Consider the following 16828-nt stretch of genomic DNA (forward strand, 5'->3'; position numbering starts at 1 on the left):
CACACACACACACACACACACACACACACACACACACACACACGTATTAATACATGTGCACTATTCATCTGTTCTCCACTTCATTTATCCCTCATTTCCTTCACTCTCCTTCCCCTTCCCTCTCTTAATGAAACCATGAGCACGGCACACAATCAAGCCCGTGGGCCTGCACGGCGCTGTCAGGAGGGTGCACGCGACCCCATTTTCAGCAGTGGAAGCATTATTAGCGTACCGTGACAAGAGACAGCTCTACGCGCCACACGAGCGCACACACACACACACACACACACACACACACACACACACACAAACACATAACCTGCAGTCTCATCACCACCGGATCACTGAGATTTATTTCGGCGACGGCAGGGGTGTGCCGCCGCAACATGACAATAAATCAACACATCATACACTCTAGAGTGACATGTCAAGATAATACACTCAAAAACCAAGAAGGACGGTGAGTGGGAAAGAGGAGGGAGTTATTCAGTGATGGTGGATAAATAAATGGGTGGATAGGAGAAGGGCAGAGCGAGGCGAGAAATGGAGGGATTTGATATGGTCTCTCCTTGCTGACTTCTTCTCCTCCTGCTCCTGCTTTCTTTGGGTTTCTCAGCCATGATTCGTCAGTGAGCTCTGAAAAAAAAAACAAGGGAGGGAGACAAGAAGGGGGGAGGGGAGAAAAGAAAAGAGAAACCATCAAATTACAAATTTACATTACTGGGATCCAAGGGGGAAACTCACAAAAGTCAGGATACATCATGGAGATCCAAACCCTCACACTAAAAACATGGAAGTGTACTGGATACTACAAAAATGCCAAGAAAGTATCGCCTCTAAACAGAAAACATGAGGTGAAAACAGACATTTGACAGCAAAAAGTATTTAATATAACATGTACAGTTCACCAAATATTTCTCCTTAAGCTAGCGACCCGGGGGCACACTAGCATGGTGTTCGCCGACATGCTACATTCATAAATGCTACATGCGTTCCTTTTTTTTTGTCTTCCAAGTAAATGTTACTTACAATGCAGAGTCTTCTACCTGCAATGAATAGTTTTAACTTCCTGTACAATATGATATTGTCATTTACCACGCTAGTAGCAAAACAGTGAGTGAGACACCTTGACTGGTAGAAAATGGATTAGAATCGTTTCTGTGCATAGCTGTAGTGTATTAAACACTGATAACTAATTATGTGTAGTAAAACCAGCCTACTACAGGATACACCTCTTGCATCAACATACAAAAAACACACCGTAACAAATAAAGACACAGGGCAACCCAGGCTTAGTGAAGCATTAGCTTGTGGCTGCTGGGTGGGCTAGTTGGCATGCTAACTACGTCGCTGCTTGGCTGGCAGGCAGAGACGCTGGCGGGCAGGTTAGCTGTTCACTTGCCAAGTGCATCCGAGGGCATCGCAGCCTGCGCCATTGAATTTGAGATGAGCGGCAAATGTGACGAGGGGATTCAGCTTTACTGTTCCACTCACGTCCGGAGATATAAAAGTGGACAGTGTGTGTCTGCACATGTGCATGAAAGTGGCTCTCTTTGTGGCAGACGTTTATGGACGCATTAACATGTGTATGTGTGTGTAGTGTGAGTGTGTGTAGGTATTGCCACACATATACAGCAGTGTGATGGGACATTATGCCTCATGCATAATGCATGAAGTACTTCCTGAATTTCAAACTGACCCCTAGAACCTCCCACAGCACATGCAGTTCAATTTGTTGCCCCAGGTGCAAAGTCGGACTATCGCCATCCACACTTGGATAATTTAAAGACAGGAAAAGCTTTTTATGAACGGCACCTTGGCCAGGGAGGGCAGCCAAATATTCACACTCAAGGTCCGCACTGAATTTAAGACGTACTCTTAGTTGCCTGTTTATTAGGTACACCGAGCTAAACCTAATGCAGTCTAATCCAACAGTCCTGCAATAAATCCTACCTTCATAAAGGTTACAATGTTACACTGTTCAGCATTTGTTGAAAATCTTTTAAAGAGGTGCTGATTCAACTTCAGGGTCATTCCGGAGGATACATTATATCAGCTGGATGTTGTAAAGTAAACTAGAAAATTCCCCCAGAAATGTTGACAGTGTGGCTGTGACGTGGTGCTCATCCCAGTGTGACCAGTACTAAGTAAGCTGTATCATTGAGTGACATAGGCCACATGCTAGGTGTGTCCATCCATTGTTTCCTGTTAAAATACAAAGGAGCTATTGCTATATTTGTTTCTGTATTTCGCATTCATAGGCCAAACACAAATGCCGAGCTTCCCATTGGGTTAGGGTTACATTATGGGGCCAAACACTCACCCCTTCTGGGGCTTTTATTTTGAATGACCGGGTCCATCCCTAGATGCCTGTTATCAAATAGAGATGAATAGGGGCTGTAGTTAAATTTTAAAAAAGCCTAATTCTTAGTTGCTTTAACGATACAGGTAATATATTCTACTTTTATTTTGAAGATGTGAGTATGGGTGGGGGAGAGATGGGTAAAGAGAGACAGTCTCAGACTATCTGATGTCCACCAAGCATTTGGTGTGATAGGTCTCCTCCTCAAATTCCTGTTGAAATATATCTAGTCTCTGAAACTCTTATTTTGAAAGGTTAGTTGGTGAATGGGGGTGAGAGGGGGACACTGTGTGTGTGAGAACAGTGTCTTTTCCACTAGCTTAGCGATGGACGAGAACAATACATGTAACCATGGGAACTGTACACAAAAAAGACGCCCAAATTTTACACTCTGTTGTTGCAAAAAGTCGAACCAACTACTTCACTTCACTTCTTGTTCCTGAGATGGAAAAGTGTCCACTGAGGTTAGATTAAATACACACAAAAGCACGGATACGCAGCATATAGACACACAAACGTGTCCATCCACCTGCCAGCTTCCATCCAATTAGTGAGCAGTACATAGATCGTTGTGTTTGTTGGCCAGGAATCAACTTTGCACGGCAGCAGCGTAGAAGCAACAGTGCACACACGCTGGGTGTGTTCACACTTCCCCAGTCATAAGGTAATGAGCAACTGACAGCGGATCCACATGTAAACACATCTGCATCCAATGTACGGAGCTGCTCACACTCACATACACACTTTCCTTGCTCACTTGCCTTTTCTCTACAAAAAAAAAACAAAAATAATAGACAAGTAGAAAATCAATAACTGTCTTCTCTGCTTGGCGCTAACAGCACTCGGTTCTCTCCCTCTCTCTGGAGGAGCGGAGACAGTTGCCAGGCAGAGATGTCAATCAGGCGGACTCCAGGAGAGGCTGTGGCTATGGCCGCTTTATAAACACACAACTTTCACTGATTACACAGTCAGTAAGAGAGACAAACGGTCAATCAGTCAGTCAATCAGTCGGCTGTGGAAGCCTCTTAATAAGTCTGCCAGCTTGTTGGTTGCATGCACAGATCCATCTTAACTGTTGCTTCACTCAGTGTATGCTGGTGAGTTGTTTAGTTGGTTAGTTTGCTTGGGAACAGCAATCTTGGAACACGTCGGCTAGAGATTCAGCCAAAGCCTGATGGAAAATGACTTGTCAATAGTACTTAGGCAACAAACGGAAACCAGAACACTTGTTCCAACTCCAGAAAAAGACTTAATAGTCAAAAAGAATTACACAAATAGGGAGAGGCCTTGGGCTTGACCAGTGACTCGAGGGCACTGTGCTCAATAAAGGAGAAAAATATCAGTAAGCACAAAGCCCCCGTTTGACTCGAGCTGGGCACCTTTTAACGCATCTCATGCCCTTCCTACTAAATGTTAAATAAAAGATTGTTTAACTGCATGGGGCATTGTATTTTTAATGTAATGCACATATCTTCAAATTATGAATTCCCCAACCAATATATTTTCATTCATCTAGATTCAGTCACATTATTATGTATTTTTTTCAGTGACCCCTTCTGATCAATATACCATTGCTACGGTAATAGAGCTTGTCAATTACATTTATCATCATTTTCATTGGCCGGTTCTGCACTACTACATACAGACATGGGATTTTTGCACACTGGTTGAGCAGGAAAAATAATATTCCTTTTAAGATATTACAAATTACTTCGGTACACATAAACTGAGGATCAAATCAACCCATGTCACTGAGATCAAGCAGCTAGCATATCTAACATTATGACAATGAAGACAATAATGACTATTCCATAGACAGAACATCTCAGTCTTTGCCGAGTGACTCACAATTTAAGAATCGATCAAGTGTTACAGAGATGACACTCAGTGCACCATGGCTGAGAAGTTTACCAAGAAGCTGATGGAGTGTTATATAGATTTGAGGAAGGGGTGGGGGATGGTGGAGGAAGTAGGAGAGGGACATGAGAGAGAACAGCTAATCTTTATGTGCCCTGTGCCTTCACGGGGTAGTCGCCATGGAGATGATGAATGTGAAGAAGAGGTGGGATGGAAGGAGGGGAACAGAGAGAGAGAGACAACATAAATATGTAAGCTAGTATGTGTAGGTGTGTTTGTGAAGGCACTATGTATGGGAATAACATATCACAGCATGTGAAAGCACTATAATGGGATACAGACTATATTATTTAAAACTGAGGAGCAAATAATAGATATACATCATGTTAGTATTGGTACAATTCTACAGCAAGTAGCAATCACAGACGTTGTAATGAGCAGTGTTTCCCCTATATGTGCTGCTGCTAGGTGCATGTAGGTGCTGAAATATGCTCAGTCTTATCTCTTTAAAAAGAATCTGGATACATTTTGTGAAAATCAATGTTTTCTCGAACATAATAAGCGTTCCTAAGCCGAAAGAAAAGAAGAAAAACCTGTTGTCGAGAGTTTCTACTGTGTTTTAGTGTATTTAACAGGCACACTGCTGAGTGATCGATAGTCATGTCATGAGTCATGAGTTTCGTCAACATAAGAATGACTCAATGACCTGCAAGAATCCATGTGAGCAGAATTCCACATCAGAAACGTTCATCAGAAATTAACTGATTCACAACTGAAAGTGAAACTTTCGAGTGGATCCGCAGGTGTTCTGATTTTAGGGGACGTTCTATTATTCTATCCTAGCCCGATTCCCGACTAAAAGACAGAAGGTTGCCTAGCAACACGCACCAACATGCCCCCTTTACTCAGATGGCAAATTTTCCCACTCAGTCGAACTGTGCCCTGTGTGAGCTGTTATGAACCGTTTTCATTGGTTTTGGACCACTTTGGTCTTTTAAATGACGATTTCAATCACGCGTATTACTGCAATACCTTACTGCTTCTGTATCGCTGCTTATGGGTATGGGAATTGGTCTTGTTATGAGTGCAATATTGAAATGAAGACTTGTTTCAAACGGGTGTTGCTAAACGTGGCCTAGCGTTGCTAACATAAGTTAAACTAAAACATGAAATAAAGTGAAATTGTAGAAGGTGTATAAGGTGGCGTCCAAATTTTTCTTGACAAGGAATTAGAACTAATAGAATGTTTCTTCATCTTGTTCTTCTTCTTGATAGGAATATGCAAGGAAACATATCCTTTTAAATAATTTGCAGGCAGGAAAAAAAATTTCACCTCCGCTGCTGCAACTCCATCCTAGGGAAAACACTGAATGAGCGTATGCTGGAATTCTATAATGCAGATATTAATAACGGTCCAGGTCAATGTGTTTATGTTTGCTTGTGTGTGTGTGTGGGACCAGATTGCTGCTGAATAGATTGACTACTAGAGATTAAAGTTAGCAGGCAGTCCAAATTTTACAGTGGGGCTGACACACACACACACACACACACACACACACACACACACACACACACACACACACACACGTTTTTGTTTCTCTTGCAGCAGTGATTGACAGATCATCCTCTCCTCTTTATTCTTCTTTCCATACTTTCCATCCTGCTGCTGGAAAAACCTCTCCTCTCTTCATTTATCCTCCCTACATTTCTTCCATCATCCACTCTTTCTCACTGTATCTCTTTTCTACAGTTTTCTATTAACCCTTCTTTACTGACACACTCTTAAGCTTCCACCTCCCCTACTTTTCCTCTCTTTCATCACTCTCCATCCATTCCCCCATTGACAGGCACCTTCTATTCCTCTTTCATCCCTGCTACAAAGACGTATCCCTCATTTTGTTGCCCCTCTTTTTTAGGTGGAAATGGCAGAATTCCTCCTCCTATCAATCAATTTCTTCACCTGGATGAACTGAATACGTTTGAATGAAGACTTTTTTTGTTGCTGGGATTTGCTGCCAGGAAGACAGGGTAATAGCAGAGGGAAATAGTCTGCCATTACTAAAGACACACCCTTCTTTTTCATGTGGAATAGAGGTCCAAACATTTTATTAGGGCTGAATGTTGTGAGGTGCTGAAGATGTTGCCGGCGCTACGTTTAAAAATGGACGGCACCCTGCCAAATATCAGTGAATTCATCTGTGTTTAAAAGTGTCTGGTGTGGAAAATGTCAACTGAAATGTTCTGCAGAAGGGGGAACAGATCTTAACACACACAGAGTCAACAAAGAAGCAACACACAATCACACACATGGCACAACTGATGGTGACATTAAGAGAGCAGCACTTAAACACACACACACAAACCACATTATTTTCTTTTTAAAAAAAAAATCCCCTTTCTTTGTCCTCTGTTACCAAAGCTCTAAGGAATTCAAGATGAGAGGCGTGCTGTGATCGTATATACACTTTGCTCAGAGCGAGGACCACCTCTGTTGCATAATGCATTCCCTTTCCCCAAACTAGTGTTGTTGCCCATCATAACTACATAGCCAACCTCAAAGTTTACTTTAAAAAAAAAGAAAAATATTTTTATAATTGATAAATGAATCCATTAATCCAAGCGAAATGCCCTCCACATAGAAACCAGTCCGTAGCATACATTTCAAATAGTTTGTGAAAATCTTTGTCTTTTCTCATCTCATTTGCTGATGCAAAACACATAAACCACGAGGTATATTTACATCCTGACAGCACATGTCTTCCCACATTATAGGTTGTTCCAACTGTGTAATCCTTGTTGCCTGTGTAGACAGACAGACTCTTACTGCTTCTGTAACCTTCCTACAGATTCACACTCGTCTTTGCGTGGCGGAAAAGTGACAGATATCATTGATTTGTACACATCGTGTCACACTTATAGCCTTACTATCACTGAACGCTGCCCAGCTTGCAGGCTACTAGCTATTTAAATAGTATTTCTCTTTCCCACATATTGGGGGAATTCAGGCCATTTCCAATCTCTCAGTCATTCTCTCTACATTTGATTTCTTTACTTTCATTAAAGGGTTCCTCAATCATTGTCTGTTTCTAGAGCTGGAGTTAAAGCCTACATGCTGTTGATTTCATCTGGCATTTAAGATGCCGTAGTTAATGGTAATTAGTTCAGTTCACTTTATTATCCCAGGTGGGAAACTTGATTTATAGTCAGGCGCACAAGACAAAGTACAAAACAAGAATGAAAAAAATAATACAAAACAAATTGGGGATGTAACACTTTGTCTGTTACACCCCTAAATCTAATCCATCGGACTGTATAATATTTAAAAGGTGCATTTTTTCTGCCACCAGGGAACATCCTCCAAGTATTTTTTCTACCTGTTGAAAACTGGCATCTATTTCCAACTGTTACCTCACCTTCTGAAAGGCTATGATTGAGATTTCAGATTATTAAAAATACCACCATATACCCGTATAAAAGGGTTATATATCCCGAGTGTTTCGTTTCAGCAATAGTTCTGCCTTGATTTCCGAGGCAGAACCAGAGTGGCACTTAACCAAGCATCTCAGAGGCACATGCTCCCACATCAGGTTAGACAAATACTGCTCTCAGGAGACCGACGGGTTCAAGTGGGTGAAGTATGTTGGATACAGTGGCAAGTGTTGCTACAATGCTGTTGGTCCCTGCTAATGGTATTTTATGGTACTAGCATTCTGAAAATGGTTGGCACCGGAGCCTTGGAGTACTGTGGAGGGGGTGGGGGCACTTACAGTAAGTGGTGGTTTGAGAAACGTTTGTTCTTGAATGTGACTTTGAGGGTGGCTGGGTTTTTGTTTCACTGAGGAGTAGGTTGAAAGAGAGAATAGATGATGAGAGGTAAAGGGTGGACTTGCAGACTCTCTCATGGGCTTACACACACAAGCCGCGAACACACACATGCAAGCGCACCAACACACACTGAATATAAAAAACCTCCAATGACGATGACCATATATAGGAACAATATATGAGATAACGTCACACCGAAGAAATAAAACCCACGGAAGCCTTATGGTAAGGCAGGGCCTTGGTGAGCTGACATTTACCCTGCATCCTTAATACCACACACATACACACATAAGGTGACATATGCATGACAATGGCTCAACCAGAGACAGACAGGAGAGGGACAGCGGGTCGATAGCAGAGAGGAGGTGCGAGGCCATATCTGGAAGTAACTGTCTTTAACGGATGGCAGGGGCCAGAATATGTGTGTGCATGCATGAATCATAAAACATAAAAGAACTTTTGAGTGACATATAAGGAAGGCTGTGCCAGTGTAGATAGTGAGAGTTGGGTGGACTTCAAGCGGGAGACAGGAAAAGTAAGATAGATACTCTAGTGATGTTCAGATCAAGACACTGGCAGAGAAGACAGATAAGCTGGCCACTGGTTTCATTGGAAGATTGATTGACAAACAGGCAGGCTGACAAGGAGGAACAGATATATACAGTAGAGTCTATGAGAATAAACTCTTGGAAAGCGATACAAGTCAGTGAGAGTTGTGCGGAAGTGACAGAACCGATCCCAGCATGCTGCTGTGATTCATGTACACAAACTGTAACTTTTCTTCTATGACTTCATGATACAGAAGGCAGAAAAACACCAGAAGACCATAAGAAAAATAGTTTAAGACAGATGGATGGCACTCGATAGCTGTCAAGCCTCATGTGCAGTAAGAGACAAAAGAGAGAAAGATAACTATATTTTAAAAAAGCATGAAGAACAGCTTCAGACAAAGAATAATTTGGGGGAGAGAAACACAGCATTCTCCCGTTATTACCAAGGAAGAATGCATCTGCTTTAGAAAATCCTTAAAAGCACATACAGATAACAAAAGAACAGAGCTTTTAAGCTGTCGCGAGGTTTTCAGCAGGCTAGAAGCTTTGCCGTCTATTGAGCAGTCATATTGTCGCACAAAGCTGAAAAATTACTGCTTTTCAATTACATTGTATGTCTTTTCTAACTCACTAGCTATTTTATCTGCCCATAAACAGTCAGTTTATTTTGCTTGTTAGTTAAAAAAAAAAAAAAAAAAGCGGCCCTCTTTCGCAGAGTGCTATTCAAAAATATGGTGGTGTTTTGTTGCTGTCCTTCACTGCAACAGATAAGTGGTTCTACAAAAATAGAAAGGGCAAGTGAGCAGGCCCAGTGCGAACATAATGGAATTCAAAAAGATTGTTTCCTTAATGAGATAGATGCACCATTTAGGAAATATGACATTAAATTGTTTATTTATTTGATGACACAATTGATTGTTTTATACTTTCTGAATGAAACAAATTGACATTTTCCAAAATGTGGCATTTTGCCAAAAAATATTTCATTCCGTGACTCGCAGTACTTGATGAGCTTGTTTACCTGACTAACAAACCTTCCGTTCCACTTTTGGAAGAAGCACACAGGCCTCCATTATTAACAATCTCACCCTGAACAAAATGTTTCCTCCAGGGTCTATAGAATATCATGTTTCATAATGAAATATGATCCCGTGTGCTCTCTCATTACTAAATCTGCAGTGCATATTGCTCCCTGTTGACCCTTAAGTACCTGCAGCCATAGTGAAACTTTTCAGAGTAAAACTCTCGTCCAACTGCTCTGCTCTGCCAAGCTGCTGGCCCTGTCAGATTCATTTACAGACCGGCAGACTGCCTGCATGTCCAGAAGGGTCTTGGGACTGCCCACTCATTTCTTTTCATTAAGACTGAATGACCAGGAGCCTCCGGTGGCAGCTCGATTCGTCTCCCCTCTCTAGTCCACCCAATCTTAGCCATTTGGGTATCATTCCACGGTGCTATTTGATTATTCACATTTCAAACCAAGCATTACTAAAAATATCCATAAAAAATTGTATTCTAAATTGTAAGCTATTATGATATATATATTTCTGTTATATATTGAAAGGTGAGCATTATATATAATATGTATGTTATGTATTATGTTTTACAGGGAAGTTTTCAAGAGGAAACAACTGACTAGATCAGGAGTTTTAAAAGTCTGAAACTTACTTAAGGGGTTACTTTGATACTAATGAAATGCATGCACGCGCACACACACACACACACACACACACACACACACACACACACACACACACACACACACACACACACACACACACTCTTTTGCTTCCGCCTTCTATTTTGCTGTGGTTTTTCATTTCCAGCTGCTTTGGCTGACCCCATGTGGCAACGTTGACCCTGTCCAATCAATGCCGTTGGCATTAGATACACTTTAAATGTATATAATGGATGCAAATAATTATAGCAGCATTTTTTAAATGCATGAGTGTTCAACAAAGACAGCAGTGGGTCTCAAACCAAGCTGTGTGACTGAACGAGCAAATCTACATGGGAGGGATAGCACCTGACATGCTACCCAAACCTACCTAAAACCCATCAGCGCTCCATGGCTTGAAGTGCAGCTCAGCACTAATGCACCGTCTAATGTGACAAAGTGTGCAGTGAAGGGCAGTGAAAGAGGCTTTAATATAGGAAGAGGCACAAATGGAGGATGGGAACAGGTGGAGGAGAGATGGATTGCCTGTGACAGCAGCATGAATGATCCAAGGATGAGCAGATATTACTCAAGGTGTGTGAGGGAAATGAAGACGTAAAGGCCATAATGTAGACTGTGTGTTGGATGTAGATAGTTTAATCGGACACTTGAAAGTGACATTCTTCTACATTAACACATTAATATCTTATACCTGGGAACATTTATACTCCTTTTCAAGTGTGAATTTGGGAAAGAGCACTCTTCAGAAATCTGAAAGGTCAACGTGAAAATCTAAGCATCTTCAAAAGAATACCGCGGACCACCCTTGGAGAGCAAGACTTAATCTCTGTTAGATTATCCCAATAAAGAAAGGTTAGACAGAGACGATGTCAGCGATAAAATGTCTTGGATCAAGATTGTTCTTTTCAAAGTGAGACAACAACCATGGGGGATTCTTTTAAAAGACTCTTTGACTGATTTAGAACTGTATGACATTCAGGTGGACAAACTCTGGGTTTTTTTTAACATTTGAATACAGGTCAGTTATTCAAAGTTTGGCTTGCAATCACACACACACACACTGATCTGAAGCAATGAGTCTACCGCAGCGCACTGCAATGTGGGCCTCTAAACCACTGTCTGAAAGGGACTAGACCTCATTTATCAACGTCAGTCAAATCCACCTTGTTCCACCAGGGTATAAGTTAAGGACCTTTCATTGCTATTCAGAGGACAGAGGGTCTGAACCTGCTCTGGATTTCAGCCCACATCACTTTCAGTCACAGAGGGATGGGTGTAGTGTTGATATGTTCAATACAGACTGAAGCTTTCTTTTTCGTTAATTTGACCTTTCACTCTCTCTTTCTATCTGTTTTGTCCCTCGTTCTTTTCTCCGAGGCATTACGCAAGTGCCTCAAAAAAGGAGATGCAGCTTGCCTTTACTCTGCACTTTACTCTGACACTCACAATCTGAATTTACACATGCTCACAAAAAAACTGACCCATGCACAAACACATATACAGTTTATTCCACCAAAGAGCACCATCCCACTGGCAAATGGATCTTTTGAACCTGTTTAAAAAGACTGATTGCTTTTATTGTGAGCCTTTGCCTCGCTTTTATCGACTGTTTAAACTGCCAGTTGTTGTTTTGTGCCTTTTATCTACTTTGGAGCCGTATCAGTGCGTTTTGTCACGAGAATAATGTGCAAATTGCGTTCAGTCATTATTGTTTTTGATGGAGAAATTGGGTAAAATAAGCACTTTGAAGATAAGCATAGGGTCTGAACACTATTTGCAAAAGTATCAGCAGAAAGCAGAATGCATTTCAAAGAGCTTTAATACACTAATAATGGTGTAATCTCCCTATCAGAAAGTTCCAAAACACAGTGCACGCCTGGCGACTTATAAATCCGCTCAATAAGCATGACTCATTGATTTAGCTTCCTATCTGAAGTGTCAAAGTAACCCAACATGCAGATTACAACTCTCAGAAGTTAACTCATTTCATATTTGGACTGAAAGGATTATTTGTCCCTTCACCTTTTTGTTCCACTGTCCGTGTCACTGTTAAGCTCCTTCCAGGTCTCACTAATTACCTCCTTCCCTTCTGTCTTCTTCTTCTTCAAAAAAGAAATGGGAGCTAATTAAAAAATGCATCTTTTAGGGAAAGGGAGCTACTCAAAGTACTCTGGCTAAGTGTGTTACTCAAAGGGAACAAGGGAGGAGTGATGATGGCAAAATCAAAACAATGGAAGTGGGAAACTGTTTGAAAGTAGAGACGTTTTAGAGTTACCTGTCACACACCAACATTCACATACATCACAGCAGATTAACGCACCCACACAGACAAAGAAAACCCAACATTCTGTCACGTTTTCCACACCTACGTACAGAATGTCTCACTCGCCTACCTCCTTGGCTTGCTGGACACAGGTCATATACTGTCTGGCCAAGCTGGAGCAGTGCAGGGTCTGCTGGGGATTCTCTGTGTAGCACTGGAGCACCTTGGCCTGCAGCTCGCTGCACAGAGACACAGTCTGCCGAGGTCTGCGGAGAAACAGAGGATAGAGAGGAGAGTCAGTGTGACTACAACACAGCACTGCCAACTGAGAATGTCTTCATTTACTGTGTATGCTCAAACCTCTTGGCTGCAGTTATCAAGTTCATTGGATTGTCTATTTTAACTTAGCATCTCCCGATAGTCTTGTTTTACTGCCAGTAGTGCTCCATCGATTGCTCAGGATTCACAAAACCATCAACAAAATTACTAATTGATTATTATTATCCTGTTTATTTATTGTGAGATATAACCACAATTTCTTCTCTTGCTTTGTATTTGTAAAGTAACACAAACATGGAATTCAGTATTGCTGGAAAAGAAACAATTTACACACAAAATTAAGATTTTATCCCTTTTACTAAGATAAAACATGGGAACATGGTAGAGCATCTTCAAGAGTAGTAAAAGTCTGTTCTGCTCATCACAGTACGTAGCAATTCATCTTCATGATATAAGGAGAACCTGGTTATTTACACCCTTTTGACTATCATTCTCATCAATTATAATAATGTTTTAATGACAAACTTCAAGCTGAGACCAGACATAGCCATAATAGAAGGAGCGCAACAGGGTAAGGAGCAGAATCAGTAAACTACCAAATACCAAAACAGATTTTGGTAACTTTAACAGTGAGTGCTTAATTTAACGTTGAACAACATCAGGGTTATCAGGTTTATTTATGAAAGAACATAAGTCCAAGTGTTACTTACTCCATAAAGTCTTAACTGAAACCACAGTAACAGCAGCACAAACATTTGTGTTTGGTGTCATTCAATCTTGATAAATGAACAGCAAAAGAAAATAAAAACACTTGAGATTGTTTACGGTTTGTTTTAGTAGCAGTTGAAGAAGCTAAGATAGTTTCAAAGGCTTTACGGTGCAGCCTGTGGAGAGAGATGAATTATGCATTGACAAAGCAGCTTAGGAGTCAAAGTCAAACTTTCTCTTTTCTTTTTATCTTACTCACGCATACAGCACATGTCGGCATAGACAAAAGCACACAATCATATCCACACCCACAAACTCTCACACACACACACAGACACACACACACACATACACACACAAGCACACACACATACATACACACACACACACACATGCAGGTAAAGCTAATCCTACATGAGGGTAATCCTTGAGTGCTCTGTTGCTTGTAGTAATTTACCTGCTGTTGTGACAGAACTCGTAACGGGAAGGATCGGGATATGGATACGTACATGCACACATTCACACGCACACACAGGGACAACTTATTATTCACAGTACTGCATTCTGTACAGCTTCTCATACTCATAACAGAATATAATAGAACTGGAAAAAATTGAATACAACAGAACAGAATGTGATCGCAAAACATTAACTCCATTAAAGAGTAACTAAACCCCAGAGATTTGGCTGAAGTGCCTGTACCTCTTATGCTAATCGCTAGTGCTAATGCTAATTGCAGTGCTAATCACTAATGCTAATCGCTAACATTGTTATGATTATGGTTGGTAAGTACTGCATAGGGCCTGTTATAGTGACAAAATATAGTATAAACTCAAACATTTGTGAATTTGAGTTTACATGCAAGGCAAGAACTGACGATTAGCATTACCACGCGTAATATGTATGCTGGCAATTAGCATTAGTGATTCACAGGCTAATTGAAAGGGTAACCGCTACTCTTCATTAATACTCCGCTCCGCAATCTGCAGTCAAGAGATGTTGGTTTCATAACAGGGTCAAAGGAGCGATAGTTACATTCAACTGCAATTGCCAGGTTTCAACCAGTAGAGGGCAGTCACTAAGCAAATGTACAAACACAAGATGTGAGATTCAAATACTGACATTAAAATGTCCAAATTAGGACCTGGATCCATTCAGTAACACTGTTAAACGTCCGTATACATTGATTTTCAACTTTAACAAGTGGTTTGGGGGTTTCATTCCGAGTAGTTCATATAGTATATTATATCCCATGATTTTTTGTTGTCAGGGATTTCTAGATGTTCAAATTTCCATTTTTTTCTGAGCACCAAAAGCAATTCTCAATCATGATCATTTTTATTGAGGTGAGATTTTGGAGACGCTCTCCCTGTGTGCTCTCTCTGTGTGACATTAGACAAGAGCTCTTGTAGACATTTATCATCTTAACTTTTCCAATTTTTCTAATGAACGTCATAATGTTATCCCTCAGTCATATTTTAGTCTGTGTAAAACTGCTGCTAAAAAAAAGGCGGTAAATTATTCATTTGTGTTCAAATTGATAAGGAGACGCATGGCTTCCTTTAACATGATGGGACATGCCTATTTATTTTGGGAAGCTGACCACCTGACATTCACATATGCAGTCATGTGCAGAGACGCACACGTACACAAACAAAGACACACACACACACACACACACACACACACACACACACACACACACACACACACACACACACACACACACACACACACACACACACACACAGAGAACTGCCCTCATGCCATTCCTCAAAGCAATTACAGAATCATGCACATATGAATGAGCTCAGTAGTCCCTTCCTTCGCTGACAAATGCACACAATAAATCTGTGTGTATGTGTTTGAACTGTGCTTTGTAAATGCACCGCACGTGTGTGAGATTAACTGTAGGCAGACTGTGGGAGACATTCCTCTGCACTGGTATTGTGTAGCCTGAGTGTGTGTGTGTCTGCGTGTTGTCGCGTGTGCAGCGGAGGGCAGAGCGACCAGATTAAATAAATCACTGGGGGAGAGAATATTCATGAAAAGAGAAGTGAATGCGACCTGAGAAAGAGAGAGAGACAGAATGTGACAGTGACGTATTAAATGACAAATAACCCTTGCAGCTGGCTTGCATAGACAAACAGTAACCCATGGCAACCATCCCAGTCTGCAGTTTACCTCCGCCACATATTACGGTGCCATGCCAATCTGCTCAGGATGGCAGTTGAATATAAGTGCATTTTTTGCTAACCAATCATTCAGTTGGGACACTGATAAGGTGCTATCGGGGTCTATATAATTCACCAGTTGATGTTAATCAAAGCAACAACCACAGTTTGAATCATGTCAAAGCAAGCTGGATACACTCATCCGAGGTGTGGCGGCTTGAGCTACTATTAAAATCCTTAACAGCCTGATGCTACATGATGTGGATTCAGGGCTGAATAGCTCTTATTCATATCTAGATGGGCATTATGAGATTGAAGAGTTTGCCAATGTTAGTATTGTTACACTAAAAATGAATACAGCGTTGTGTTCGTAAGCTTAAAATCCATTGCCAAGAGTTTCAATCACATAATTCAAATTATACGACTGGCTGATGTTTGACTTAGCACTCTGACAGCTGGTGGGCATTCTGAATTACTCCCTAAGAGTAGAAGATAACAGCAACAATAGCCAAAAGGTATTCATCCAAGCTCAGGTCTAAAAAAAAAGGAAAACTTTTTTTAATTCAACAAGAGAAACTTTCTGATAGCAGGAGTGTTTTAATAATGGAATCTGAAGCAGAAAATTGCCTCTGCTAATCTTCACCAACAGTTTAGTTTGACTGAAATTAAAGGTGAGCTCTTATTAGAAAAACATTAGTCGGCTCAGCTAGTTTGATAGCTAACTTTTGCAGGAAGAAGAAGCAAAAAAACACTCCAATTGCTTTCTGCCTGTGACGTTTTGCATAAATGCGTGCAGAGTTGGGGGAGAAAGATTAGGTTCAAATTGTTAAAGAATTTCATTATTTTTTTGTCTCACCTTGGCGGTGTGTGGTTTTCATGAAGAGAGCTCAAGTTCTGCTCTGCTACAAAGCGTGACATTAGGGAATAAAGCAATAAGAAGAAAAAGGGAAAATTGGAGAGGCGTAGCATTTTATTATTCTCTCTGTGTCTACGTTGGTGTTTGTGTGTGTGGTCTGAACGGTTATTAATGTTTGATGACAAGGATTTAGGTTCCTTTAAAGCAGCAGCCACGGCATTGTACTTTTTGGATTTTAATATTACGCTTGGATTTTATTATTACGAGTGAAGGGG

General features: G+C 41.0%; 1 protein-coding gene across 3 annotated transcripts in view; it reads right to left on the reverse strand.

The window, feature by feature from the left end:
• Nucleotides 1–320: 320 nt before the first annotated feature.
• Nucleotides 321–16828, reverse strand: part of chchd6b (coiled-coil-helix-coiled-coil-helix domain containing 6b) — a 45541-nt gene continuing 29033 nt past the window's right edge. For 2 of the 3 annotated variants that reach the window (XM_084038218.1, XM_084038220.1), the window contains 2 exons: nt 12667–12802; nt 321–636 (listed from right to left, as the gene is read on the reverse strand). In XM_084038218.1, the coding sequence (XP_083894344.1) occupies nt 613–636; nt 12667–12802 (160 nt within the window). In that variant the 3' untranslated portion in view covers nt 321–612. Of the gene's footprint in view, nt 637–12646; nt 12803–16828 lie in introns of all 3 variants that reach the window. The other variant, XM_084038219.1, reaches the window with a different exon arrangement.

Source organism: Eutrigla gurnardus (genome assembly GCF_963514095.1).
Source record: "Eutrigla gurnardus genome assembly, chromosome: 2".
Taxonomy (NCBI): Eukaryota; Metazoa; Chordata; class Actinopteri; order Perciformes; family Triglidae; genus Eutrigla; species Eutrigla gurnardus.